Consider the following 27763-nt stretch of genomic DNA (forward strand, 5'->3'; position numbering starts at 1 on the left):
GGCTGGAGAGATGGCGGCAAGGGACCGGGCTTTGGCCCCTACCACCCACATGGTGGTTTACAACCATTTGCAACTCCAGTTCCAGGGTATCCAACACGGTCTGGTTTCCCTGGCCACCAGGCATGCTCACAGGTGGTGCACATGCATACATGTGGGCAAAGCACTCATACACATAAAATGAATCTTTCTTAAAAAAGAAAGAAAACTAAGGCTAGCAGGCAAAAAGCAAGGCTCACTTCTGTCTGTTTACCTGGGCTGCCACCCACATTAGGGCGACTCTTCCCACTTTATCTGATGGAGCAAATTCTTCCTCACAGGAGTGCCCCGCAGCTTGCCTTCTAGTCGCTTCTGGATCCAGTCAAGTTGACAACCAAGGTTTGCCATCACAGAGGCGTCTCACAGTCTCAGGATCCATTCAGCTGGTGGCTTTCTGCAGCCTCTTGCTCCCAAGCAACCTTTGTGGAATAAAGTATACATCATCTGGATGCCGATTAAGGACACTAGAGGGGGGGGTGGGGGAGAGCTCTCAGGTGCGTTCCTTCCGCTTTTCTCCTGTCCTGATGCTTTATGGGGCTTCTCTCTCAGGAGATGCCTCTCTGTGCCCAGATAGGAGTGTTGTGGGCTGATCACCAGAGAAGACTGCTCGGATGCGGGTCTAAGCCAACAGAAGGTCTTTATTCGCCAGCCAGCAACCACGCTGGGTGCTCAGGATCCCAGTGTAGCCCCGAGCCTTCCCCAGGGTGAGCGTTTAAGAATAAAAACATGTTCTGGGTTGACACACTTAACAAGAACGGTTAGCCAGAGGCAGAACGACAGAAGCTAAAAAGCAAGGTTAGGACATTTAGAGACTTTCCCAGAACTATAGACTGGGATAGATTAGGCCTTTGTTTTAGTTTTGGCAGGTGGTGCTGCCTACGTGCTGAGTTTTACAGCCTGAATGGAACGTCCATCATGGAGTCAGTTGTGCTAAGGTCTGGGGGCCGCTACAGTGAGCACCCATATCTTAACAGCATAGAATTGAGACACTTGGGGAAGCTTTATATCATTGTATGTATGTGCTTGATGTGTGTGGACACACGTGTCATGGCGTGCATGTGGAGGTTGGAGGGCAACCAGGGAGTCTCTTCTCTCCTTCCACCTTTATGTGGGTTCTGGGAATTGAACTCAGGCCACCAGGTTCATGTGGCAAACATCTTTCCCTTCTGAGTCATTTCCTGGCCCCAGGGAAGATTTTAACGGGAGGAACTAAGATGGGTCTTGTCTCTCGTAAGTACTAATCACGTGTCCTATTATGAGCTGACTGTACTAGGCAGAATGATGCCACCTCCCCAGTGTCCTCACCCTCGTCTCCAGACACTGCTACCTTATATGGCAAAGGGACTCCATCAGTGTGACTGGGTTAAGGACCCTGAGGTACCTAGGAAAATGCCAGGTCCAATGTAATCACCAGGAACCTTCAGTTTGCCTGTTTTTTTGAGCCAAGGTCTCATGTAGCCCAGGCTGGCCTTTATCAATCTATCTGTCTATCTATCTATCTATCTATCTATCTATCTATCTATCTATCTATCTATCTATCTATCTATCATCTATCTATCTATGGCCAACGTTGGCCTTGAACTCCTGATTCTCCTGCCTCCACCCTGAAAGAGCTGCAATTGCAGGCATGTGACGACAAACCCAGTTTTACATGAGTCCTTAGAACGGGAGACCTTCTCTTGCTGTGTGTAAGGGAGACCAGACTACTGAAGGAATTGGAGGACCCCAGAAGCTAGGGAAGGCAAGGGTGTCCCCCTGAGCCTCCTGAAAAGAAGGCAGCCCTGACACCTTAAGGCTGGGGAGGCCTGTCCGGGCTCCGCCCTCCAGGAATGGTAAGAAGAGTCCCAGTTCAGCTGCCAGGCCAGCCATGTTGAGGCAGCTGTGGAAAATGGATGCACTTCCCAGGTGCCCGTTTCCACCTTGGAGAACTCACCCCATGTGGGAGGCAGAGGAGAGGACTCTTCCTCACATGGGGTGCCTAAGGGGCCACATTGGCTGGGGGTCAACGCTGCCTGGGGATCAGGGAGGCGCAGAGCTGGTGAGCTAGGGCGTGTTTTTAGGATACTGGAAGGTTTTGTTTGTTTGTTTCAGGTGGCGAAAGGGGGGTGGGTGGGAAATCTAGGCTGAGGGGACCTAGGGGTAGGAGGGTACAGTGTTCCCAGCTACAGCTGTGAGGACAGTGGAGCCGGGGAATGCGGAGAGGCAGTGTGTGTGTGTGTGTGTGTGTGTGTGTGTGTGTGTGTGTGTGTCTCCTTGGAGTGATAGGAGGTGGGCACCTCCAGGCTTTCTGAAGAGAAGGACCCTTCCTGGGGGGTCCGAGTTCTGGTCACCGGAAGCTCCCTCCTGTCTCTCTTCTTGGAGTCTTGTTTTGTGCCTTAGACACGGACACGAAGGGTCTGGGGGAATCGATTCAGTCAGAATACTTGATGCAGGAGCTGGGGCCCGAGTTCAGGTCCCCAGAACTCACACGGGAAGCCGGGCACGGCAAGGCGCCCCTGCGGCTCCTGCGCTCTCTGTGTGCTGTATGTGTGTGCCTAGCTAGAAGGGTGTGCTGCGGGTTCAGTGAGAGGTCCTGTCTCAGAAACTAAGCAGTAGCTGAGAGCTTGTATCCTGATCTGCAGGCAGCAGGCAGAGAGATCAAGACTGAGTCTGATAGGAGCTTTTGCAGCCTCAAAGCCACCCCCTGTGACACACCTCCTTCGACAAGGTTACGCCTCCTAATCCTCCCTAAACAGTTCCACTAACTGGGAACCAAAGATTCAAATATATGAGCCTATAAGGTCCACTCTTATTTAAACACTAACACAGACACACGTACACAGAATTTTTAAAAAGTGGATATGTGTTTGTGCCTTCTATTCCACATTTAATCCTTGATGGTTTCAGAATAAAAACAGTAATTTGAGGCTGGAAAGACGGCTTAGCCATTAAGAGCACTGGCTGCTCTTGCAGAGGACCCAGGTTTGGTTCTCAGCAGCCACAAGGCAGGTCACACCTGCATGCCCCAGGATACCCTCTGGGTATATAAGTCTGAACTGGAAAAGAGAGCTGACAAAGTTTAACCCTTTTTTTCCGTGTGTGTGTGTGTGTGTGTGTGTGTGTGTGTGTGTGTGTGTGTGTGTGAATGTGTGTGCTTATGTATATGGAGGCCAGAGGTTAACATCCAGTGTCTTTCTCCATTGCTCTCCATTTTATTTTTTGAGACAGGGTGTCTCATTGAACATGGAGCTCCTTGATTGGCTAGACTGTCTGGCCAACAAGCCCCGGGATCCACCTGTCTTCACCTTCCTCTCAGTGTTGGAGTCGTGGACACACGTTACCATGAGTGGCTTTCATGCGGTGGCTGGAGATCCAAGCTCGGGTTCCCATGTTTGCATACAGCTATCTTCCCAACCCTTAATTAAAAGAATACTTTTGTGTATATGGATGTGTTCATATGAGTGTGTGGTGTGTGTGTGTGTGTGTGTGTGTGTGTGTGTGTGTGTGTGTGTGTGTACATCTCAGGACAACCTTGGTATTGATTCTCAGGCTCTTTCCATCTTGCTATGAGAACTTTGCTGAGCAGGCTTGACTAGCTCGCCATTGAGCTCCAGGGATGCACCATCTCGCCCTCTCTGGGATTGCAAGTTCTCACCACCATGCCTGGCTTTTTATTTGGGTTCTGGAACTCTGAACTCAGGTCCCCAATGCCCCTGAGGCAGGTTTTTACCAGCCTCGCCTCTTAAAGATTAAAAAAAAAAACAAAACAATTATTTAACAAAGCATTGTTGGGTGTTTATCATGGTTGTCACTCCATGTATAAAAGAAAATCAAAATCTTGTTCCTGGGCTTAGCGTCTTGGAGTGGGGTGAAAACCATTACAATTATAATAGACTCCAGCATGTGTGAATACAGGTGTGAAAAATGTGCAAGGACCCTGCCTGGATCTCCGTGGCTGTCATAACAAGTTAATGCAAACAGGTTGGCATTCGAATGTTTCTTGCCTTCACATCTCTGGCGGCTAGCAGTCTGAAATCTGAGTACCAGCAGAACTGTTACTATCTAAGGCTCTCAAGTGAGTTTGTTTTCTCTGCCAGTTAAAGAATTAAAAGGCAGGAAAAATCTTGACGGTAACAGGTAGCGGCAGAGAAATCTCAGACACCACCAACAGGCACGGACAGAAGCAGCGATTGAAGGAAGACTTTTATGGGGGTGAGGAAATACATACACGCAGCAGATCCACAGGGAAGAGACCCCTGTAAAGCAGAGGGGGACCTGGGAAGCCGGAAAAACCAGTGTCTTCTCGAGGGCTGGGGTTTCTAAGGCCTCTGAAGAGTTTTCCTCTCCTAATTCAGGGTTGGTGAGTTTGAAGATGGATGGGTGGTTGATGGGTAACATGTCCTGATGCCATGGCCTCAAACTTGCTGAGCCAGTCCATCTGCAGCGGGTCTACTGATGGGAGAGGAAGCCTGCAAGGCCTTTGTGTTAAGGTCTTTTATCTTGGGTCAGGAGAGCAGGAAGAAGCTGGCCATCCGGGAAGTTCACCCCCTTCATCACCTACCCACGGCCCCTCCCTCTCCCTGTCTGCCTGCCTCCCAGGGAGTCGTCTAATTCTTAGCCACTCCAAACCTCGTTTCCCGTGGGAGGGCTTGAGGGGAAACAGCCTTCTTGCCCCCCACTCCCGAGTCTGGTGGCTCCTCGAGTCCCTGGCTTAGGGCTCCATCCCTCCAGTCTTGTCCTCTGTCACACAACCTCCTCCCTTGTAAGGACTTTGGGGCCTTCCCCAGTCATCCAGGGTGATCTGATTTCCACATCCTTTACTCAATTACACCTGCAAAGACCCTTTCCTCAAAGTAGTTCAACCCTAATAGGTTCCTGGGGTTTGGATGTGGAAATATTTGGGGGCGGGTACCATTCAAACCACTACATACATACACCTGTGTTCACACTGCACCTCCACACACAAACATGTACATGCATTCACATACAAGATTAAAAATATAAAAACGTAAAGTGACTAAGGTACTTGAGGCCAGCGGCCAGGTGAAGGTGACGTGTGAGTGTTCCATGTAACCCTTAGAACCCGGATGGTGGAGAAGGCTCCGTCACAGAGCTTGCAAGCATGGAGCCCTACATTCAGCCCCTAGACACGGAAAAAAAGCCCGGCAGGGCGGCATGCATTTGTAATCCCTGGGGCTTCTGGCCAGTCAGCTCGCCCACCTGGTGAACCTCAGGCCGGTGAGAAATCCTACCGCAAAAACACAAGGAGAGCCTGCCATGGCAGCATGTGACGTTGGGCCCAGCCCACAGAAGACAGAAGCGGGCAGATCTCATGAGTTCAAGGCCAGCATGCTCTACATAGTGAGTTCTAGCCTCCATATACTTGTGTGCACACTGCACCCACACACATAAACCTATGTGTGGGTTCACATAGAAAATTTAAAAAAAATGAATTACAAATCTAAAAAGATGATTATAGTACCCAGCAAGGTGTATGTGGGGGGCTAGCCTACTCAATATTTAAATGAGATAGTGTCACACTCAGGCATAAACTCGGAAGGATCATCTTTGTTGGACCGTAGAGAATGGGCCGAGAAAGGAGATGAAGTTCTGGGTGAAGGATGGTTCTTGGTTCCTCAGATGACGCAGGATGGCTCTGTGTGTGTGTGTGTGTGTGTGTGTGTGTATGTGTGTGTGTGTGTGTGTGTGTGTGTGTGTGTGTGTGTAACTGCTAGGGTGGTAGATTTTTTTTTTTAAATATTATGTATGTGTGTATGCTCTGTTAGTGTGCCCGGTGCCCACAGAGGCCAGAGGAAGTTGTAGAATCTTCTGGAACTACAGATGGTTGGGGGTAGCCATGTTGGTGCTGGGAATCGAACTTGGGTCCTCTGGAAGAGCAGCCAGGTTTTTTTTTGGTTTGTCTTTGTTTTGTTTTTTGTTTTTGTTGTTGTTTTTGACTGCTGAGCCTGGATCTTGCCTGGATATTTAGCTTCTTGTCACTTTCAGGAGATGCTTGGGATAGCCTTTCCTAGGGTCCTTGTCTGACCGGCCTCAGCTCTTGAGAGGAGGTGACTTTCTACCCACAGATGACCCCTAGGGTGACCCTTCATCTGCTCCCAGCCAGGGCATTTCCAGCCGCTTCTTGCTGTTCCGGGCTCTTCCTCTGCTCTCCCTTTCCCCCAGAAGGCCTGCCGAGGCTTGTTAGCATGAAGTCCTACGGAGCCTCTTCCCAAGGGCCCTGGCTTGAGCCCTCTGGGAACCCGTGACATTCCCACGGAGGCCCTGGGATGACTCAGCATTCACCGTGGTTGTGCTCCAGGGCCGATCTACCTCCCTCTGAATTTCACCTCTCTGGTCCCGGTCTGGACCGCAGCAGAATGGTGTCTGGAGTCTCTTTTGGCTCCTGCATCCGGGAGTCTCCAGCTTCGGCTGTCAGGGAGAAGCGGGGTCTCAGACCTCAGTCACACAGGGGCAAGTAACCAGGGAGGCTTTGCCCGCGCCCCTGCTCCCCTGTGGGGTCCGGAGCAAGTGATTGACAGTCTCTGCGCGGGGTTTCCTTTCCTGTGAAACAGGGGCCTTAGCAGTACTGTCCCACGTGAGAGAACACGTAGACAGGTGCCTGGAAGGCTGGAGCCACGCGGGGGACCGGACCAGTGTGAGCGCCGATGGTTTCCACAGCAGCCGTTCAGAGCCTGAGCTTGACGGCAGAAGACTCCGGCCCCCACCCCAGGCCCGGCGAGCTAAGACAAGCTGACTGTGAATCACCAGGACATGTATGTCTTGGCTGTACACCGACTGCGTTTGCCTTGCCCAGTGAGGGGCCTGGAGGCTGTGGCTGTGGTTAAGGATCAAACAAGCCAGAGTGGGACGAGGAACAGGAGAGACTTCCAGGAAAATGCCAGTCGGCACACACACACACACACACACACACACACACACACACACACACACACGGCCGCTCACATACGTGCTCAGCCACACTCACACAGTCTGACTCACACATACTTAAAATGTTCACAGATAGGTCCTCCCACACATGCTCATACATACCATGTTCCACCATATGCTTTGTCTATCTGTCACACACACACATACACACACACACACACTGGCTCACACATGCTTTCTCACACAAATGCTCTTACCTATGCTCACTCATGCATGCATGCTCATCATGTTTACTCACATACGCTCTCTCTCACACATGCTTACACGTTCTCACATCCATTCTCTCACACTTAGTCATTCATGCCTCTTATATGGTCTCATACACACACATGCCTTCTTATGTGCGTACTCACATATAACTCACCCTCAGTGACTCATAGTCTCGCCCACATACTCACATGCTCACACACACATTCTTTTACCCTTGCTCTCTTTCTCTCTCTCTCTCTCTCTCTCTCTCTCTCACACACACACACACACACACACACACACACACACACGTTCTCACTTATGCCCACATGTGCCTGCATACATGCTTTCTCATGCCCTCTAACACACATCAGACATACACTTATTCACATACACTGACTCTTACACATGCTCACACATGCACACTCACCTAGACATTCACACAAACACTCAGACACTCACCTATTCATAGATGAACACACACACACACACACACACACACACACACACACACACACACCACACTCCCTCTTCTCTAATTCCTCCACGTTCTTGCACCCACATGTATCCATAGTGGCTCCAGAATCAACACAGAAGCAGAAGTACCGAGACACAGAAGGGGACAGAGAGACAAAGAAGCGAGGACTTACGGACAGCAGGCCAGTGCGGCCAGAGAGAAACTGTCATGGAACCAAGAGATACAGCTAAAGGATCCAGGGAGAGGACACGGGCTGATGGCAGCTTAGCTCAGCCTGGCACACGCCATGGGCCCCAGAGCTGCTCACCATCCAGGAGGCGGACAGGCTCCCACTGACATGTTCTGTGCAGGTTTGCCAACCATTTTGCGCACCCCCCCCCAATATTCTGTCATGGCCTTGTTTTGAGCCCATGGCCCCAATCTCCTGGGCTCAAGCTCTCCTGCCTTGACTTCCGTGAGCAGAGGGCATGAGTTACCAAGCATGGCTTGCCAGTGATCTGGTTTCCCATTTTCCCTTCTACAATGTCTGGGGATCAGTGCTCTGGAGGTGCCGGCGGGTTTTATGCCAACTTGACACAAACCAGAGTCATTTTGGAAGAGGGAACCTCAGTGATGCCCCCACAAATTGGCCTGTGGTTCATTTTCTGGATTGATTAGTGATGTGGGTGGGCCCGGCTCACCGAGGGTGGCGCGATCCCTGGGCAAGTGGCCCTGGATGGTCTAAGAAGGCATGCCGAGCAAGCCAGGGATCAGCACTCCTCCATGGCCTCTGCATCATCCCCTGCCTCCAGGTTCCTGCCCTGAGTTCCTGTCCTGACTTCCTTCAGCAACAGATTGTGACAACCTGAGAGTTGTAATCTAAACCACTCTCCCTCCATTGCTCCACGTCTTGGTGTTTTACCACAGCAAGAGAAACCCTAAGATGCACGCCTTGCGCCGCAGGAACACCGAGGCCCAGGAGGCCGAGGGGTCCCAAGTCCCCAGATATCCTGAAAGTCAGTGTAAAGGCCAGTGCTTCTGCCCTCCAGCTAACAGGACCCGGACCTCTGAGCTGCTGGCAGGCGGGCAGGGCTCTGAGCCTTGCAGGGAGAGAGAGCTCTAGGGTCAACCCCATCTTCTCTGCCCACTGCTCCGCTCTGGTCATCCCAGCACACGCACCTGCCCCATACCTGCACTGGACTCCTTTGGTTTCTGCCTGGGCACCACTGCTCAGCTTCTCACACAAGCCTGGAAGAACTAGGAACGACAACCCCCCACCCCCCACTGCCTCACACTCTCCCCCCACCCACAAGCACCCTGTAGCTCCTAGGGTAGGGCAGTGGACGGGGGACTACCCTCTAGTGATGTCTGAGCTGTCTCCAGCAGGATGGAGCCCCTCACTTTCTCCTGCCCTACAAACCCTAGAAATTACTGCTTTCCTAGCGCCCTCCCCCCTCCCCCCTAGAATGACTTCTCTAATTAAACCACCTGGCAGCCTCTGGCTCTGCTCTGCTTCCAGGGCCCTCCTGGTGCCCGGTCCCAGGGGGACTCATGATCTTCTCTCCTCCCTCCACCCCCTGCCCATGGGACAACAGAGTTCTGCTCTGGCCTATTGTTTGCAGCATTCAGGAGCCACCATGTCCCCTGGGGGGGCGGGGCAAACCACTCTTGTTTATCCAATAACAATTACTTCTCAGCAATCATCCCAGTCCTGAACCAGGCAAACAAAATGGGAGACCTTCAACGAAGTCTACCCCATAGACCTTCAGTAAAGTCTACCCCATAGATCTTCAGTAAACTCTAACCCATAGACCTTCAGCAAAGTCTACCCCATAGACCTTCAACAAAGTCTACCCATAGACCTTCAACAAAGAAAACCCCATAGACCTTCAACAAAGAATACCCCATAGACTTTCAGCAAAGTCTACCCCATAGACTCCCAACAAAGAATACCCCATAGACCTTCAGCAAAGTCTACCCCATAGACCCTCAACAAAGAATACCCCATAGACCTTCAGCAAAGTCTACCCCATAGACCCTCAACAAAGAATACTCCATAGACCTTTAATAAACTTTACCCCATAGACCTTGAACAAACTCTAACCCATAGACCTTCAGCAAAGACTACCCCATAGACCATCAATAAAGTCTACCCCATAGATCTTCAATAAACTCTAACCCATAGACCTTCAACAAAATCTACCCCATAGACCTTCAACAAAATCTACCCCATAGACCTTCAACAAAATCTACCCCATAGACCTTCAACAAAATCTACCCCATAGACCTTCAGCAAAGACTACCCCATAGGGCCTAGGCTAGGATGGTGTGGGGGTCAGGACCCCCCCTGGCTTCAGCCCACACCCACAGTTCTGGTTTTCCTCAAGGATATGTGTGAAGGACAAGTCACCCAGGCATTTTAAAGTCAGATTTACAGCTTTTGGTGATGGAATTGAAACACGTTGTCCAGGTCCTGACCAGGCACAATGGACTGCTGAAAAACATCACCCCACAAGCCCACACTTCTCTTGACCTGTTGGTAGTGGGGCCTCACTCATGCCACATGTTAAGTGAGTGCTGTAGCACAGGCTATCCCCAGCCCTCAAGGGCAGTTATGTTATAGAGATAGCATCTCATGTTGTCCATGCTGGCCTCCAACTTGATTTGTAGCTGAGGACAATATTGAGCTTCTGATCCTCTGCCTCCGGAGTGCTTGGGATTACAGGCGTGTGCCATCCTCTCTCTGGTTTATGCAATGTTGAGATTCGAACAGAGCCTCATACATTCTGAGAAAGCAATCTGCCCACTTAATTCAGTGAATTATATTCCCAGACCCGAGAGCAGTTAGTTTTAAATGTCCTTCGCCCTGAATGTTGGCAGTACCAGGGGAGAAGGCCAAATGATTGCCTCAGGGGCAGCCAGCATCCTTATACAGTACCATCTCAACTGGGTAGTGGTGGCCTATGCCTTTAATCCCAGCACTTGGGAGGCAGAGGCAGGCAGATCTCTGTGAGTTCAAGGCCAGCCAGAGCTGTTACACAGAGAAACCCTGTCTCAAAAAACAACTAACAAAAAAAGTACCATCTCTTTTAAGGAGTCATCCATTCATTCTGCTTAAGTATCGATTATGCCAGTGCCAGGGACTCTGGGAGGCATTTGTGAATCACACTGGTGAGTTCCTGCATGGGTGGGCTGGGGTGGTGAGCAGCTCCTCTGAGTTTAAGTGTTCACTGCATGTATCTAGCTGCCAGGGAGGCCTCAGCTGATCTACGCACGTCTTTCAGCATCCACAGGAAAGAGCACACCCCTGACTGGGAATGCAGAGCAGGCTAGGGGCTATGCTGCAGACTTCCTGTTGCCAGGCATTGTCAGGGTGGCTCTGAGCACCTCCAATGTGTCACCTTCAGGCCCAATCAGATCCTCTCTTCCCAACCTGACAGGCTCCTGTCCAATTGTAATCAGCAACTGTGAACTGTGTCTACCTGAGCGGCTGCCTTGTTGGTAGATGTGGTGCCCGGCAGAACCGGCAGTAGGCAGAGGATGAGGCCGGGTCTTCTGCCCTTCATGCACCCCTGGCTCTGAGAACATGCCAGTAAACAGGTTTCCATAGCAGGGAGGATTAGGGAAGGACACTGAGTGGGCAGCAAAGCCGAGGTCAGGACTGTCTCTGAGGGGAGCCTTCTCACGTCTCACTTCAACATTCAGGTCGAAGGACATTTAAAACTAACCGCTCTCGGGTCTGGGGATATAGTTCACTGAACTAAGCGGGCAGAGCGCTTGCTCAGCATGTTTGAAGCTCTAGGTTCGAATCCCAACAGGCAGGAGATGGCTCACTGGTTAAGAACACCAGCTGCTCTTGCAGAGGACCCAGGTTTGGGTCCCAGCACCCACATGATGACTCACATCTGTCCTTAACTCCAGTCCCAGGGGATCCGATGCCCTCTTCTGGTTTCTTTGAGCACTGGGCATGCACACAGTGAACATACACACAGGGGCAGAATACTCATACAAAGAAAATAAAAGAAACAGGGTGTAGAGGGGATGGGGGTCTGGAACACAGGTAGTAGTGGAAGCCCTGCAGAGGAACCTCAGCGCAGGACCCAGGCATATGGCACGGCCTTGCCACATGAGGGAGCACTGGAGACCTCAAGAATTGGGGGGACTTATAGAGATGTAATGGAGTGAGTGTCCCTGTGTCAAAATAAACCCTGCCAGGTGCGGGGGTGCATTCCTTTAATCCCAGCACCTGGGAGGCAGCACCAGGAGGATGTCCGAGTTCAAGGTCAGCCTGATCTACAAATAGAGTTCCACGACAGCCAGGGCTACACAGAGAAACTAACAAAATAAACAACAAAACAAAAAAACCACAATGTATTTATGGGCATTTAAAGTTATTTTTTTTATTAAAAAATTTTTATATGCATGAGGTTTTTTTGTTTTGTTTTTTTGTGGTTTTTTTTCCCTGCATGTATATGTGTTCTGTGTGTGTGCCTGATGTCCATGGTGGCCAGAAGAGGGCGCCAGATTCCATGGAACCAGAGTCACTGAAAGTTGTGAGACACCAGGTAGATGCTGGGGACTGAACCCCAGTCCTCTGCAAGAACAGGAAGTGCACTTAACCACCAAGCCACCTCTCCAGCCCCTAGATTTTTTAAAAATTATTTTATTTTTATTTTATGTGTATGAGTCTTTCGCTTGCTTGTGTGTTTGTATACTTCTTGAGTGCCTGGTGCCATCAGTAGCCAGGAGAGGGCGCCAGATCCCCCAGAACGGAAGTTACAGATTGTTGCAAACCACTCAATGCGAGGGCTGGAAACCAAACCTGGATCCTCTGCAGGAACAGCAAGTGCTCTTAACTACTGTAGTTACGGGACAGAACCAAGGACCTTGTTCAAGGACATACTAGGCATGTCCTCTACCACAGAGGGGTATCCCCAGCAGTTCAGGCACACCCCATCTTTATGTTTTCCTTTTATGAGACAAGGACGGTCTCACATAGCGTAAGCTGACTTCAGGCTTGATATGCAGCTAAGGGTGACCTTGAACTGCTGATCGTGCTGGGATTCCGGGCATTAATTACTTTTGCGGCGTTGGGGATTCAATCTGTGGACTGAATCCCAGGCCTTGTTCGTGCTAGCCAGGCGCTCTGTCAACTGACTCCGCCCTGCAGCATTTTTTTTCTTTCTCCCTTCCTTCCTCTCTCCCTTTTCTTCCCCTCCTCCTCTTCCTCAACACATTCCTTTGTTAAAGGTAAAAAAACAAAAAAACAAAAAACATGTCTTTACCATCAAGAAACAAGTTAAATTTCTGGGTGACGCTTCATTCAGACAACCTTCCTTCTATATTCGAAGTTATCGAGCCCTGCCTTTCTAATCAAAGCCCTGGGGAGTGTGGGCTGAGGCAGGGTGGGGTGGGGTCTCCAGACAAGATGAGGGACACCCATACATACAGCAGCAATGGCAGATCATGGACCTGTTCCCTGGGTGCTGGGAATGTATGCCTCAAGTTCTAAACAGGCACCCACCCAAACATGACCAGGCACCCCTAGCCAGCACCCACCCCCACCCCCCAACCTGATCCCGTAATGCTGAGGGCTGTCCTCTGTCCTCTCAGCACATTTTCTTCCAAAACAACGACTTTCTCTCCTAACAAGGCGTTCTGGCAAATTCAAGGAAAATAACTGAGACTGCGGTTTAGAAGACTGATAGATTCAAAAGGAGCATTTGCGTCTTCAAGGAGGAATTCAAACACATCTCAAAGTGGTAGGAGGTGCGCTGGAGACCTTCGTGAAGCAAGGCCACTTCCAGCTCCACGTGCCAGGTACCAACCGAAGCTACTGCAGCCCGCTGTTGTCACCAGGTTAGGCTGTCTATCTTCCTCTCCGAGAGATCAAGCCCCACGCTTGATGTCTGGGCTGCCAGGGTGGGCGGGGACACCGAGACGGGGCGCGCCCACTCGGGGAGCGGCCCCCAAACCTCAGCCCAGGCCTCTCTTGGCCCCGGAAGGAAGCCAGGGTTGAAGAAGGGGGTGCCCCGAGCACGCCTCACCTGCAGGGAGTGCACATCCCGGGCTTTGATCCTCCGTGTAACACAGGCCTGCCGGAGGCAAGGTGTGGATTCACCTCGTTCCTTCCTTTCTGCCACCCACCCGGTGTTTCCACGCAGCTGTCGCCGGGCGCTGGGACGAGGGGGACCCTGGGGACAGCGAGGGGCCCCTCCACCCCGCGCCTTGGAGGCGGCGACAAGGCGGGGAGGGGCCGCCCGCCTCCCGGGGCCTGCGGCGCGCGTGGATCAGTGTGCAGAGCGCGGCGCACGGACTCGGCTGGCTCGCCCTGCGTGCGGGAAGAGGATGCTGGCCGGCTGCCCCGGCCTGGGCCCGCCATCCGCAGCGTGCGCCGCCGCCGCCGCCACCGCCGTCCCCTGCGCCCGCCGATGCTGAGCCGCAGCCCCGCGCCTCTCCCGGCCCGACCCGGGGCCTGACGGCCAAGGGAGCCGCGCTCGGGCTCCGGGCGGACCAACTGGCGCGGCGGCGCGGCGGGGAGCAGCCTGCGGCTCGCTGAAGCCCGCCTGGCCCGGCCCCGCAGCCCCGGCCCCCGGAGCGCGCGGCTCCCGAGTTCTCGTCCAGGTCAGCGCCAAGCCGGGCTCCAGGGCTGGGCTTCCGCGAGGCTGCGGAGCCCGAGGTTGGGAAGGGGCTGGAGGGAGTCTCCCAGGGTGGGGTGGGGGAGAGGAAGTAAACAGAAGGAAGGATGCGGGAATCCCCAGGACCGCCCCTGCTCCTTGCAGGCACGTTTTATTTTTCAGCTTGGCTGGGATTGGGCCTGGAGGGACTTTAGGTGAGGAAGTCAGGGATAGAGCCGGGCAGGCGAGGGATGGAGAGGTGGCTAGGCCCCTCCAGAAGCCAGAGGCAGGAAACCGGGTGTCTGGTGTGGACCGGACTGAGTGTGTGTGGGCGTGCTTGGGAGACTGGGGTTGGAGGCTTGTGTAGCCAGGGATCTGCGTGAGGGGTGGGGTGGGTGGCGAGGAAAGAGGCGCTTCTACTTAGCCATGTCCTCTTAAGTTGCAGATGATTGGTGCCACCTGTGTCCTGAGAACCTCCTTCGCCTTCCTGCCCCAGGTGATCTCCCTTCATCCACACCCAAGAGGAGCCTCCCCGCCTTCCCCGGTTAGGAAGCCCTGGTGAACAGCCTGACCCCGGGACTCCTCCCTCGTTCCTTCGAAGCCGCCACCAGCCAAGATGCCGAGGAACCAGGGCTTCTCGGATCCCGAGTACTCGGCCGAGTACTCAGCCGAGTACTCGGTCAGCCTGCCCTCTGACCCCGACCGCGGGGTCGGCCGGACCCATGAAATTTCTGTGCGGAACTCGGGCTCCTGCCTGTGCCTGCCTCGCTTCATGCGGCTGACCTTCGTGCCTGAGTCCCTGGAGAACCTCTACCAGACCTACTTCAAGAGGCAGCGCCACGAGACCCTGCTGGTGCTGGTGGTCTTCGCGGCTCTCTTTGACTGCTACGTGGTGGTGATGTGCGCGGTGGTCTTCTCCAGCGACAAGCTGGCGCCCCTCATGGTGGCTGCCGTTGGGCTGGTGTTGGACATCATCCTCTTCGTGCTCTGTAAGAAGGGGCTGCTCCCCGACCGAGTGAGCCGCAGAGTGGTACCCTACCTGCTGTGGCTGCTCATCACAGCCCAGATCTTCTCCTACCTGGGCCTGAACTTTTCGCGCGCCCACGCAGCCAGCGACACGGTGGGTTGGCAGGCCTTCTTCGTCTTCTCCTTCTTCATTACGCTGCCCCTCAGCCTCAGCCCTATCGTCATCATCTCCGTGGTCTCCTGCGTGGTGCACACGCTCGTCTTGGGGGTCACGGTGGCCCAGCAGCAGCAGGAGGAGCTGCAAGGGATACAGCTGCTGAGGGAGGTGAGTGCCACGCTCCTCCCCTGTCCATCCTGCCTTCCTTCCCCTTCCACCCGGGTCTCACCCAGGTGGGACTGCTTTCAACACCCCCCCGGGATGGACAACCCCCCCCCCCCTCCCCGTGCCGTCTGATGTAGAACGTTGGGCCTCAGGGCTATACTCAGCCACCTGCGCTGAGCGGGGTAGGTGACGGTCCCTTGGAGTCTTGGTATGGAGAAAGGCTTGCCCTGCCATTCCGTCAGTGACCCAGGATACACAGAAATGGCTGTTACCGAGATCCAAGGGAACGTGGGTGCAAGCCTGTTGTTGGGGCAATGTGAAGAGCTATAAGGAGCGGAGACGTGATTATCGGAGATCTTGCTTCTGCCCTAGAGCTCAGAGTGTCTGTCCCCAGCAGATAGGTGCTGTAAGGAAGGGTGGTCTCCCCATAGAAGTCAGGGTGTGGGGACACAGCTGTGTCTTAGCCACCGTGGTGTGGGGCATGCCGGTCCTAGCATGCTGTTTCTTCTGGGAGGGATGGAACGTGTGGCTTCTTCGTCTTTAATTTGTGCCCCCACCAAGTGCTGAGAGAGACAGACATCCAAAGCCTGCAGAAGATGGGCTGGGACTCAGGCCTGGGTTTGTCTGGTCATCCCCTGAAGGGCTCCCCAGAGATGTGAGTCACTGGATTCCGTCCTATGGCATGCCTTCCACATTTTGACCAGAGAGCTGCTGGGAAGTGACCAGGTATCGTCTACCCACTTCCGGAGTTCTTTTCCCCACACCTCACCGTTTTAGTCTTACCAAAGCCTTGGCATTGTCTGCTTGGGGCTTGGGGTTGGGGGCATCGACTACAGTGACCCAGTGGTACATCTGGTGGTTGATGAGAGAACTTTTGGGGGGCTGTTCCATTGGCTCCCATCTGATTAGAGGAAAACATGGCTTCTGCTGGGTTTGAACTTTTTTTTTTTTGGAGACAGGGTTTCACTGTGTCACAGCTTTAGCTGGAACTCGCTCTGTAGACCAGGCTGGTCTCAAATTCAGAGATCCACCTACCTCTGCTTCCTGAGTGCTGGGATTAAAGGCCTGTGCCACCACTGCCCAGTGGGTTTTAACTTTTTTTTTTTTAGGTCTTGGTCCAATGTTCTTTCTGTTTTCCCATTCTAGGTCAGGTAGAAATCTATTTCACAGATCTTTATTTTTTTATTTTGAGGCGGGGTCTCTTGTAGCCCCAAATGGCCTTGTTGCAGCTGAGGATGACTTTGAACACCTGACCCTCTTTGCCTCTAACTGCCAAGTGTTGGGATTACAGATGTGGGCTCCCATGCTCAGCTAATTTCACGGAAGTTTTCTCCACGGCTCAGCTCTGGGCTAGAGCCTGTGGGGATTTGTGGGCATGCCACCATGTTTTTGTTTGTATGTTTGCTGCCTGGTATTGGGTGTTTTCTTGTGAACACCTGTCATTTCTGTTGTGGCTTTCTGGGTTGGTGGCTTCCGCTTGTGTCCCTGCTTGTGGACAGTTCTGTTGGGGGAGGATACCCATAGTCATTGCTGCTGGGGATTGGTCAGGACAGGTCGGTCTGGCAGCCTCTGGGGCTTGGGGACATATTCTGAACCATCACCTTCCAATAAATAAGCGTTTCTGCCTTTTTCCTCTTGCCAGGGTCCCTGGGCCTTGGGTATATCTCCCCAGTGTGTTGTTCATTGAGGGAACACGTCAGAAGAGCACAGAGCACCCCCACTTCTGACCACACCTAGACCTGCTTGTTGGCTGGAGGCATTTGGGGTCCAGAAAGTGTCTTCTAGTGAAATTGAGCAGTCCAACCCTAAACCTAGGGATTGGGCACACAGGGGCCCTGCCGTGACAAGAGATTCTAGGTTTTAGCAGGGAGCAGACTTGACTGATTGTAGATACTGTGTTCCCAAGAGGCCAGCAAACCACTGACCAGATTATAAGGGGGAGCTGTGTTCCCAGGGTGTGGTCTAGGAAGACTGTCCTGTGGGCCCTTTGGCTGGTGGAGGGGACCCGATTGCTGCATCAGCTCTGTGTGGTAGAGGATGGGGCTGGTGGTCAGTCTAGGGGGATGACTGACTGGGGGCCAGGAGGGAAAGGGTGTACCTGAAATTCAGCCAGAAGCCGCAGCTAGCCTGTGGAAACTGGCCAGCACTGAGCCGTGCCTGGATACTCCACTCTCCTGCCAAAGTCTCTACTTAGGCAGATTCTGATTTGTTCCAGAAATGGTCAGAAGGTGTTAGCACAGGTGAGAGTCTGGGAGAGCATCTAGGCCAGAGCCCCCAGACCACAGGGAAGGAATCACAGATAAGCAGCTGCTGCTGACTGGCAGCAGAAATGAGGGGCGAACCCAGGGGTGCTGACCTCTTGGCCAGGGCTCCCACATGGAGGTGGGAATGTGTCCCCTTAGCCCGAGAGCAGGATCCTGGCTTCTCCTGTCTACTGGCGACAAGTACTCTGCCTGTTTGTCACCCAGATCTCTGTAGAAGGCACAGCTTGTAGAGACCCTGGGTCTCTGTTCATCAAGTAGATGGAAACATTGTCATCTCAGTTTTGAACCTGGACTTAGCTAGTCTGAGGCCCCTTGTCTCGGAGCTTTGTGTCGGTACTTCAGGCCCATGTCACTCTGGGCCTCGCCTTCTCCAGTCAGCAAGAAACTTAACCTGGAGGCTCCCGGAAAAGGAGGACCATTACCTGGATCCAGACAAAGTGTAGTCACAGGGCGGGTCCAGGGTCACAGCTGTAGCCTGGGTCCCTGCAGATGAGTTTTGAACTCAGGATTACTGGTCTTAAAAGAGACCAGGGCTGCAAAAGAAGAGCGAGATCCGGTTGGGATCAGGGGAAAAAGGTAAAATTAGTAACTCAAGAGTAAAGATATTCGAGGCTAGGACCATAGCTCAGTGGTGGAGTGCTTGCCCAGCATGCTCGAGGCTCTCCGAATTGGAGCTCCAGCCCCCCCTAATAATATACAAATGCATATTTATAAAACAAAAAATGTATAATAAGAATTTTGCGAGGCTCAGAGGTTAAGAGCACCGACTGCTCTTCCAGAGGTCCTGAGTTCAATTCCCAGCAACCACATAGTGGCTCACAACCATCTGCAATGAGATCTGGCGCCCTCTTCTGTGTACATAATAAATAAATAAATCTTTAAAAAAAGCAACAAAAACAAAAAAGAATCTTGCATCCCAGGGGAACATGATCTTGACATGAACAGTGCCTGGAATTTGGCTTTGGGGATAGAAAGGAGAAAAGGAGTCCTCCCAAGGTTAAATTAGGAGCCTGAGATAAGAAGCTGGAGGCCCAGCTTACAGTATGTGTTCCAGAAGTTTCTGAGTGAGTTCTTTGGGACCAATGTGACTTTCTTTTTTGATTTTTAATGATTTGTTTATTTTTATTTTATGTGCATTGGTGTTTTGCCTGCATGCATGTCTGTGGGAGGGTGTTGGATCCCCTGGAACTGGAGTTTTCAGACAGTTGTGAGCTGCCATGTGGGTGCTGGGAATTGAACCCGGGTCCTCTGGAAGAGCAGCCAGCGCTCTTAACCACTGAGCCATCTCTTCAGTCCCACGATGTGACTTTTCATAAGGTGCCTCGTTACCCAGGCCCACTCAGCAAAGTCTTCCTTCACTTAGAACTTTCCTGCATCCCATCTCTGAGCACTGTGGAAACCAAGGTCCACGCAGCGTTGCCGTGGGGACTGATGCCTAGGACCCATGTCCCCTGGGTGTGGAGAAAAGCGTCATTCTTTCGCCCTAGTGTTTACTCCTCCGGCCTGTGGGATCGAAACTCCCTCGGGAATGAGCAGGGGAGGGGTTATAGGGCCTAGCATTCAGGTCCTCCATCCGGCAAACTCCCCCACATTCCCTCCCCCCACCTGGGCTCACTTTCTTCTTCAATTCCTGCCCATGTGTTCCTCCTCCTCTTCTCCTTGCTTGTTGACTCTGGCTAGGTTCTCCTGGGTCATGGAGGTGGGCTCCATTTCACAGAGGACACCTGTGGTTCTGGGCAGGTCTCGTGGTTTTGGTTACGACTCTGAGTAGCACCAAGGAAGTGGTTCCTGTGCTAGGTTGGTGCTAGAGTCGCCTGCAGCCCCCCCACACCCAGACACACACCCATGTCTGTACTTGGCTCTGTCGGGGAAGGACTAGAGGTAGACTTGGGATGTGTGGCAACCTGACCATCTTGTCCTGGATTCTTCTCAAGGGGCCAGCAGGTGGGGTTCCGGTGAGGAGACCGTGTGCAGGTGGACGGATGGGATTAGGGTGGTGTTGGGGCCTCGGAGATGAGGGAATGACAGGATATTACAGAGTGAAGAATAGAGAGCCTTGCGGCCTTTGGGTCTGGGGCAGAGAGGGGCAGCCATGGATGGGATGGTCAGCTGTGGGATTCTCAGGCTAGGCCTAGGGCTGACTGGCAAGGAAGGGTGAGTCAGGAGGAGCCACAGGCTCCCTCATCTGGGTTCTGACAGCTCTGCCTCTTATAGCACACGCCCCTGAGATGAGGTGAGGAGCAGCTGATGGTTGGGAATGAAGGGAACCCGGCAGGGTGGAGGGTAGAAGACCCAGCCAAGATGGCGGGAAGCGCGTCTCTGGTCCGTCACTGCCTCGGAGACCCTTGCACACACTCACAAGCTTCTGTTAACTTGTGCTGTGTGTCATTCAGAAAGGAGGGCCTAGGAATCCCTGACAGAGTCTGTAGACTGACTCCCCAGCAGGAAGGCTATTTGGGAGCAAAGGTCTCCAGTGGAATGAGCAGCCTGCTGAGGTCTTTATTTGCAAAGTCAAACAGGATGAGGCTGTGGACGGGACCTTTTCATGCTTACAAATGAGACACTAAGTTACTCACTTCAGGGAGGGCAGGGGGGAGGGCCCTGGAGAGTTTCAGCAAAGAGGGTGGGTGAGGGGATAAGGCGTCCAAAGACAGCCTTGCCCACAGCAGGAGCCAAAGGTGTCATACATACACACTGTCCCGTGCATTCTGGAGGTCAGGTCCATTTCCCAGATGCGGGCACTGAGGCTTGTTAAGATCAAAGGAGGCAGGGAGGGCTGGATTGCTGGAGAGTCACCTGGAAGCGGTGCCGGTGTGGAGGGGCTTTGGAACGAGGCGTCTGGGCCACCTGCTATGGCTGCCCCAATGCCCTTGTCCACAGTGCCCAAGAGATGGGAGGCCCCGGAAGGTGTTAGGAAGCCCTCCCCTCTACTCCCGGGAAGTGGGTGCGGAGAGGGTGGAAGCCTGTAACAGAAAGTTCTTGGTGACGCCATGGTCAGGTGGATGTGAGATGATGTGGAGAAGGATGAGGGGAGCCAGGGCTGGGAGGAGGAGGAGGAAGAGGAGGGTGGCGGGGCTGGTCTTGAGCCTGGGCACCTTAGCAAAGAGGAAGCCGCATGTGGGAGAGGTTCTGGAGACAGACCCAGGAGGAGTCCTACGCAACCTCAATTTTTGCTCTTTGGGCCCTGGGCCCTGCCATTGTCCCAGAGTGAGGGTGGCAGCTGCCCCTCTTTGAACAGCGTACAGCTGGGCGTCTCAGGAGGGACCGGGATCCCGAGGAGATGAAAATGAGGAGCGTTGGGGCCATGGAATCCAACTTCGTGATTGAAGGATAATGAACACATCCGTCCAACACATAAATGTTTTGCAGAAACCCCTCTCAGTCCCCTCTCCCTGGTCACATTTCTCTGTGGTCTTTCCTGATCCTTATCTCGGTGTAAACAGAGCTTTCCTAGTGTGTCTTGATGGTTCACAAGCAATGTAGGGCCCACCTTTCACCCATATTATTTCATTGACATTTTGTGGTTAGCTTTGGTGTTCCGTGTTTGGGATATTTTGGGTCAGCGTTTTATAGACAGCCTGGATTTTTTATTTATTTATTTATTTTTTTAAGGGAAACAAGCTCAGGGCTGAGCCAGCTGTGGGGACTGAAGCTGTTTGGTATGAACACATGTGTGCACACACCAGCACACATGAACCCTGCTCCCTCTCCAGGGCTTGGTAAATTCTCCATGAGAATTGCTAGGATTCCAAGTTTCTTGTTCTTTAGTCCCCCATCCAAGTACTGAACCAGGCCAGACCCTGCTTAGCTTCCGAGATGAAATGAGATTGGGTGTTCAAGGTGGTATGGCCGTAGACCTTCCAGTTTGTGTGTAACCATAGATCTTGCTCAGGTGGTCCAGCCTAGAATAATCATTCTGTCATTTCCCACCTGTCCCCTCACCAGATGATGCATCCTTAGTCACAGTCCAGACATGCATGCCTTAACAGCACTCAGGATGAGACCCTGCCTGTGTGTGCAAGGTGACCAGGTGGCTACAATGACCGATGCTGGTCTCAGTGCGAAACTGTCAGGATACCAACAACACTCAGCCCTTGGCCATTGATGTCCATAACAGGGATGTCCGTAACCGGACTGTATCGTTCCCTTTACTGTAATATAAAGACATTCTGGAAACGTGTGATACCTCCGAGACAAACGTGTTTGGACAAATAATTCACTTGAGACTGTGGAAGAACTTCACTAAGATGGGATGGCCCATTCAGCATTCTGTTGTTTCTCGAAGTCCTCTGGGTTGGCTCTGTTCTGATGGTAGTTTTATGATTTATGTGGCACTGTCTGGGGTCACTGTCTTTGGCTGCTGGGCCTGTTTCATTCAGAAGTCCGTGTTTGGCTGATAGCTCTCTTGGCGGGCTCTCAGAATGCCTTGCCCTGCTTCGGGAGCCTTGATACCTCTCTAGCATCTCTCCATGTAGCTCCTACGGCTCCCTCACAGCACACGACCTCTGGGAGAAAACGGCAGTGCCCAGTTTTTAAAGACTGTTGTCTCAGTAGTATTGGTCAAAGCAATATCAGGTTGACTCAAGTGCAAGAGGAAACTGATTTTACTCCTTAATGTGAGGGTGACAAAGTATGAGACAGGGATGGAGTCGTGACAGCCATCATCCGAGACTGTCCCAAGCTAGGAGGCACAAAAAATGACCCTGGGGAGAAGGGGCTTCATTTCATTTCATTTTAAATTTAATTCTTACTTTGTTAATGTCATTGCGTGTATGCATGTGCACGGTGTGTTTATATGAGTGAGTGTGGTCCCAGGTGTACATGCTATGGTCAGAGGACAACCTTTGGAAGTAAGTGGGTTCTCTGTACTGTATATCCGGGGGCTGGAGCTCAGGTCACCTGGCTTGTGCGGCAATCACTTTTGCTTGCCGAGCTGGGCCATCTCACTGGCCTGGGACTCAGTTTTGAAGCTGCCAGTCTGCATATGGGATACAGGATGTTCCATGGCCGTGGGATGCTTAAGAAGTTGGACGTGTGGTCCAGAACAGGGCCGTGTTGGCCTTCGTTACACTTTTGGCTCTCAGCTGGGGCTGGTGGTGCACACGCTTGTGATCCTGGACCTTGGAGACCTTGGAGGTCAGTCTGAGCTACATACTGAAGGCTCTGTCCCAACACCTCCCCTTATGATCCTCCATTAGATCCTCTGTGAAGTTGCTCAGTTTTTCAAAAAGTTTATAAAACTGCTTGAACGGGCGGCGGTGGCGCACGCCTTTAATCCCAGTACTCGGGAGGCAGAGGCAGGCGGATCTCTGTGAGTTCGAGGCCAGCCTGGTCTACAGAGCGAGATCCAGGAAAGGCACAAAGCTACCCAGAGAAACCCTGTCTCGAAAAACAAGACAAACAAACAAACAAACAAAAACAAAAACCCCAAACAAACAAACAAAAAAAACCCAAAACTACTTTATACTTAGCGTGAAGATGGCTTTTGAACTGTTCTGCTTGGGCTGTTTTCTCTTCCATGCATGGGAAGAATTTGTTTTCCTGATTCCCCACTGCCCCCCCCCCCAAAATGTTTTTGAGACAGCTCACTTCGGCCAGCCTGGCTTCAAGGGTGAGGCTGGCCTTGAACTTTTGATTCTCCTGCTTCCTCCCTCCTGACACTGGGATTACAGTTGCATGCCACCATGCCCAGCTTTCCTGCCTTTTCAAACGTGAGCTAGATCTTATGCCCAGGACATTGTGCCAGGTCACAGGAAGCCATCCCTACCTCAAGAGATGCCCTCTAGCTACACCCTGGCGCCAGTCTGGCCTTGCTCTGCACACAGCAGATCCGATATCCGTGTTTCTTCCCCGGGAGGCAGGGTTTACTTATGTGCATCTTTTTGGCATGTGCAGTGTAGCATTCCTGATAGGCTGCCACATGCTTCAAGGAGGAGAAAGGCCTGTTGTGGAGTCCCCTGAACGTCCCTCACAGGGCCTTGGTTGCATCTGTTGGTTGATGTCTGTCCAATTTTTTTTTTTTTTTTGTTTTGGTTTGGTTTGGTTTTTCAAGACAGGGTTTCTCTGTGTAGCTTTGCACCTGTCCTAGATCTCACTCTGTAGTCCACGCTGGCCTCGAACTCACAGAAATCCGCCTGCCTCTGCCTCCCGAGTGCTGGGATTAAAGGTGTGTGCCACTACTGCCCAGCTGAATGTTCTTTTTTTTCTTCTTCCTCTTCATCTCTTACTGAGGCTGAGGAAATGTTCTGGTGTTGATCTTGGTGGCTTGAGAGTGATTTTTTTTAAAGCAAGATTTAACTATCTCTTTTAAAGATCTATTTATTTTTATTGTATGTGTCTGAGTGTTTTGTTGCCTCTGCAAGAGTGAGAGTCACCGCTTCAGCCCCCAAGGTTTCTTTAACCCTTAGAGTGCTGGCATTCCTCCTCGGCCACTTGGCGACAAATATCTTTCCTGGTCCAAGCAAAAAGCAGCAACAAAGGCGATGATTTTAGGAGTTTGGAAAATGAGTCATGGACATTCTCCTGGCCTAGTTTTAATCCAGTCTTCGGGCACAAGTGACTTGCATAAGATCGCTCAGAAGATCCCCTGGGCAGAGTTGGAACAGTGGCTATCTCGGTCCCTTGTTCTTCCTGTCCGGGGGGGAAAAATTTCCATTCCTTTTGCTGCTTACCAAACGTTATGTCGGAGGCGGGGAGTATACAGTGGGCGGTCCCATGGCCTGTGCTCACAGAGCCCAGAGGCTGTGGAACAGATCCCGTCTGCAGAAGGGGACCTGTCTAGGGAGACCCAGGAAGAAGCGTCTGAGCCACTTTTGAGTCGGGTCCTGAAGGATCAATAGGAGTTTTCCAGGTGGAGCATTGGAAACAGCCATAAGAGGTTCACAATTGCTTGGGGCTGATGAGGATCAATCACCGTGTTCCAGGAACATGACTGGGTGGTGGGAACTGGAGAGAGAGGAGCATAGCCAGGGAGTGGAAGGACTGTAGTCTCTGTCTCTCTCTGTCTCTGTCTCTCTAGTTCTGGGATAGGAGTCCAGGGCCTTGCCCATTCTGGGGAGGTCCTGTACCACTGAGCCTCCACCCTGTTTTTACTTTAAAAATTTTTGCTTGGAGACAAGTGCTCACGTAACCCAGGCTCGCCAGCCTCGACTTCTCTGTGTAACTGAGGATAACCAAGCTTCTCTTCCTGCCTCTGCCTCCCAAGTGCTGAAATTCCCAGCATGCACCACCATGCCTGGTTTACATGGTGCTGGGGCTTCGTCCATGGGAGCGACAACCCCACTAAGCAAGGGCTTTGTTCTTCCGATGATGGAATGGTACTGAAGGAATTCAAGCGGGGGGTGGACGGGATCTTGTAGCTTGAGTTTTCCGCCTTGCCCACAGTCAGGACAAATCTCTGTCACCCGCCAGTCCCACAGCCGCTCAGACCCAACCAAGTAAACACAGAGACTTATTTTGCTTACAAACTGCATGGCCGTGGCAGGCTTCCTGCTAACTGTCCTTATCTTGCTAACTGTGCTTTTATCTTAAATTGGTCCATTTCCATATATCTATACCTTGCCATGTGGCTGGTGGCTTACTGGCGTCTTCACATGCTGCTGGTCATGGCGGCGGCTGCAGTGTCTCTGGTCATGGCGGCGGCTGCAGCGTCTCCTTCTGCCTTTCTGTCCTTTTATTTCTCCTCTCTGTTAGTCCCGCCTATCTTTCCTGCCTAGCCACGGCCGATCAGGTTTTATTTATTAACCAATCAGAGCAACTTGACATACAGACCATCCCCCAGCACAGCCAAGTGCAGATCATCTCAAACACCTGCACTCAGGCCCATGGTCCTAATCATCCTCTATATGGACCTGCTGGGTAACGCCACAAAGAACCCAAGAAGGGCTCCCACAGGACAAACAGAACATCCCACAGCAGGATCTGGTTTGCATGTACATGGATCATGCTGGTGGGCTCCAGGAAATTCAAGGCAGCCCAGGAGCCTGTTGGAGCAAGCCAAGGAGGATGCCAGCGGGGCCTCCCAGCACGATGAACTTAGTGTGATGTGCCTCTGTGGATTATCTAATCAGATTAGTCCGTGGGTAGTTACTGAATACCTTCTGCAGACCGTGCGGTGAGACCTTCAGACGTCAAGTTGTAATCGCCAAACATTGAAGGGGCCCCGAAGGAGTGGGACGAGAAGTGAGAGAGGGTAGGATCAGAAGAGAAGAGGGCTTAGAAAAGTTCTGGGAAGCGGCCATTGTGTAGAGTCCTCAGTGACAAGGGTCCCAACCCACACAGTGGCCTGTGACAACCATTCATGTCTGTTAGCATTCTGTACCTTGACAAACAAGGATGGATACTCTGTCGCCTGGTGGAGGCAGGGGATGATGACATAGTACACCTTATAAACTGCAGAGCATTATATAGATGCCTGCTCCCCTCTTCCTCCCTCCCTCCCTCCCTCCCTCCCTTGATCTTAGCCCAAGCTGGCCTCCATCCCATCAATCTCCTGCCTCAAACACTTGAGGGCTGAGGTTACAGGCTTGTGCCACCACACCTGGCTAAATCATTTCTCTGTTCCATTTAGTCCTGGTAGCCATGCTTCACCTTTGATCTATAAATGAATCAGGCCAAGTTTATTCCTTCTTTTTCTAATCACTTCTCCTCCTCCAGAAGAATTATTAAAAAATGTTTTGATCTATAAACTTCTGAGTAATATAGCAGAATATGACCATAGGGCCTGTGTTTCCTCATTAATTTTATTGATCATTCCTATTTTTTTCTCGTGATTGTGATTTATATATTCCAGCTGCCATCTGTTGCTTCTCTTTCCTTTCCCTCCTGGCCATTTTCTGTCTTGATACCTTTTTCTCCTTTGGATCACATTCTCAGCTTTTTCTTTTCTCCTCGTGGTTCCTAAGGAAGGCATGTTAATTAGAAGTGAAACATTTCTCTCCTTCCCCTTCCGAAGAACACTTTCCTGTAAACTAGAGACGGAAAGGGCACATTTGAGAAGGGCCCATCTCACCCCCCCTTTACCTCTGTTCAAAACCCCGGGCGAAGTAGATTGGACTTGAACGTCAAGATCTCTGGGTCTGTGGTTTGCTGTTGACATGTCACTGCAAGATTGGTTCTTGAGATACCCAGTGCAGAGCCAGCTGAGTCAGACTGTGGCAGCCAGTGCTGGCAGCTTCGTGACTGGCTCTAGGTGGGCCCCTGGCTTGTCCTTGAGGCCTGACTTTAACCCAAGAGAGCCAGGCCAAGTTCCTAAACGACTGGCAGATTGGCTTGGTAACTGTCTGAGTCTGTTTTCCATTCCTATAACAAAACATCTAAGCTCTGGTCATTTATGAAAAAACAGAGGTATTAATAGCTCGGGAGTCTAGAGACTGGGAAGTTTAAGAACATGGTGTCTGATCAACTTCTGGTGAGGCCCTTGTGTGGCTTCAACTCTTGCCAGAAAGCCAGACACTGAGGAAAAAAAACTAACCCAAGTTTATCATAATCTGCTCCTGAGAGAACCAACCGAATCCCACAAGAAAGCGTTGACTTCTTAAGGACCTGGTTACGTTTTAAAAGCCATACTATTCTAGTTAGGTTTCTACTGCTGTGGTAAACACCACGGTTAAAAGCCATCTGGGAAGGAAAGATTTTATTCCGGGCAGGAACTTGGAGGCAGGAGAAGGCTGTCTGGGAAGGCTGCTCACTGGCTTGGGCCCCAGGGCTTGCTGGGTGCAGCTGGTTTTCTGCTGTAACCCAGGGCCACCTGCCCCGGGGGTGGCACCATTCACTGGTATGCTGGGCCCTCCCGCATCATTAATCAAAAAAATGCCCCCCAGACTGGACCACAGGCCAATCTGATGGAAGCGTTTCCTCCATTGTTGTTCTTTCTTCCCAGATGACCCTGGCTTGTGTCAAGTGGACAAAAACAAACAAACAAACAAACAAAAAAACAAAACAAAACAGAACCGGCCGGGCGGTGGTGACGCACGCCTTTAATCCC

At 52.0% G+C, this 27763-nt stretch overlaps 2 protein-coding genes across 6 annotated transcripts in view; both read left to right on the top strand.

Annotated features, from left to right (window-relative positions):
* Positions 1–3456, top strand: part of Dnajc27 (DnaJ heat shock protein family (Hsp40) member C27) — a 40267-nt gene extending 36811 nt beyond the window's left edge. Inside the window, exons 11-12 of the transcript XR_013047164.1 lie at positions 318–740; positions 3244–3456. The gene's annotated coding sequence lies outside the window, so the exon portion shown is untranslated. The remainder of the gene's footprint in view (positions 1–317; positions 741–3243) is intronic.
* A 10166-nt stretch (positions 3457–13622) lies between these two features.
* Adcy3 (adenylate cyclase 3) overlaps positions 13623–27763 on the top strand; it is an 80496-nt gene continuing 66355 nt past the window's right edge. Inside the window, exons 1-2 of one of the 5 annotated variants that reach the window (XM_015999969.3) lie at positions 13623–13718; positions 14666–15517. In XM_015999969.3, the coding sequence (XP_015855455.1) occupies positions 14843–15517 (675 nt within the window). In that variant the 5' untranslated portion in view covers positions 13623–13718; positions 14666–14842. Of the gene's footprint in view, positions 13719–14114; positions 14234–14665; positions 15518–27763 lie in introns of those variants that run through there. The other 4 variants (XM_076559102.1, XM_015999968.3, XM_015999970.3 and 1 more) reach the window with 4 other exon arrangements.

This window comes from Peromyscus maniculatus, chromosome 22 (assembly GCF_049852395.1).
Source record: "Peromyscus maniculatus bairdii isolate BWxNUB_F1_BW_parent chromosome 22, HU_Pman_BW_mat_3.1, whole genome shotgun sequence".
Taxonomy (NCBI): Eukaryota; Metazoa; Chordata; class Mammalia; order Rodentia; family Cricetidae; genus Peromyscus; species Peromyscus maniculatus.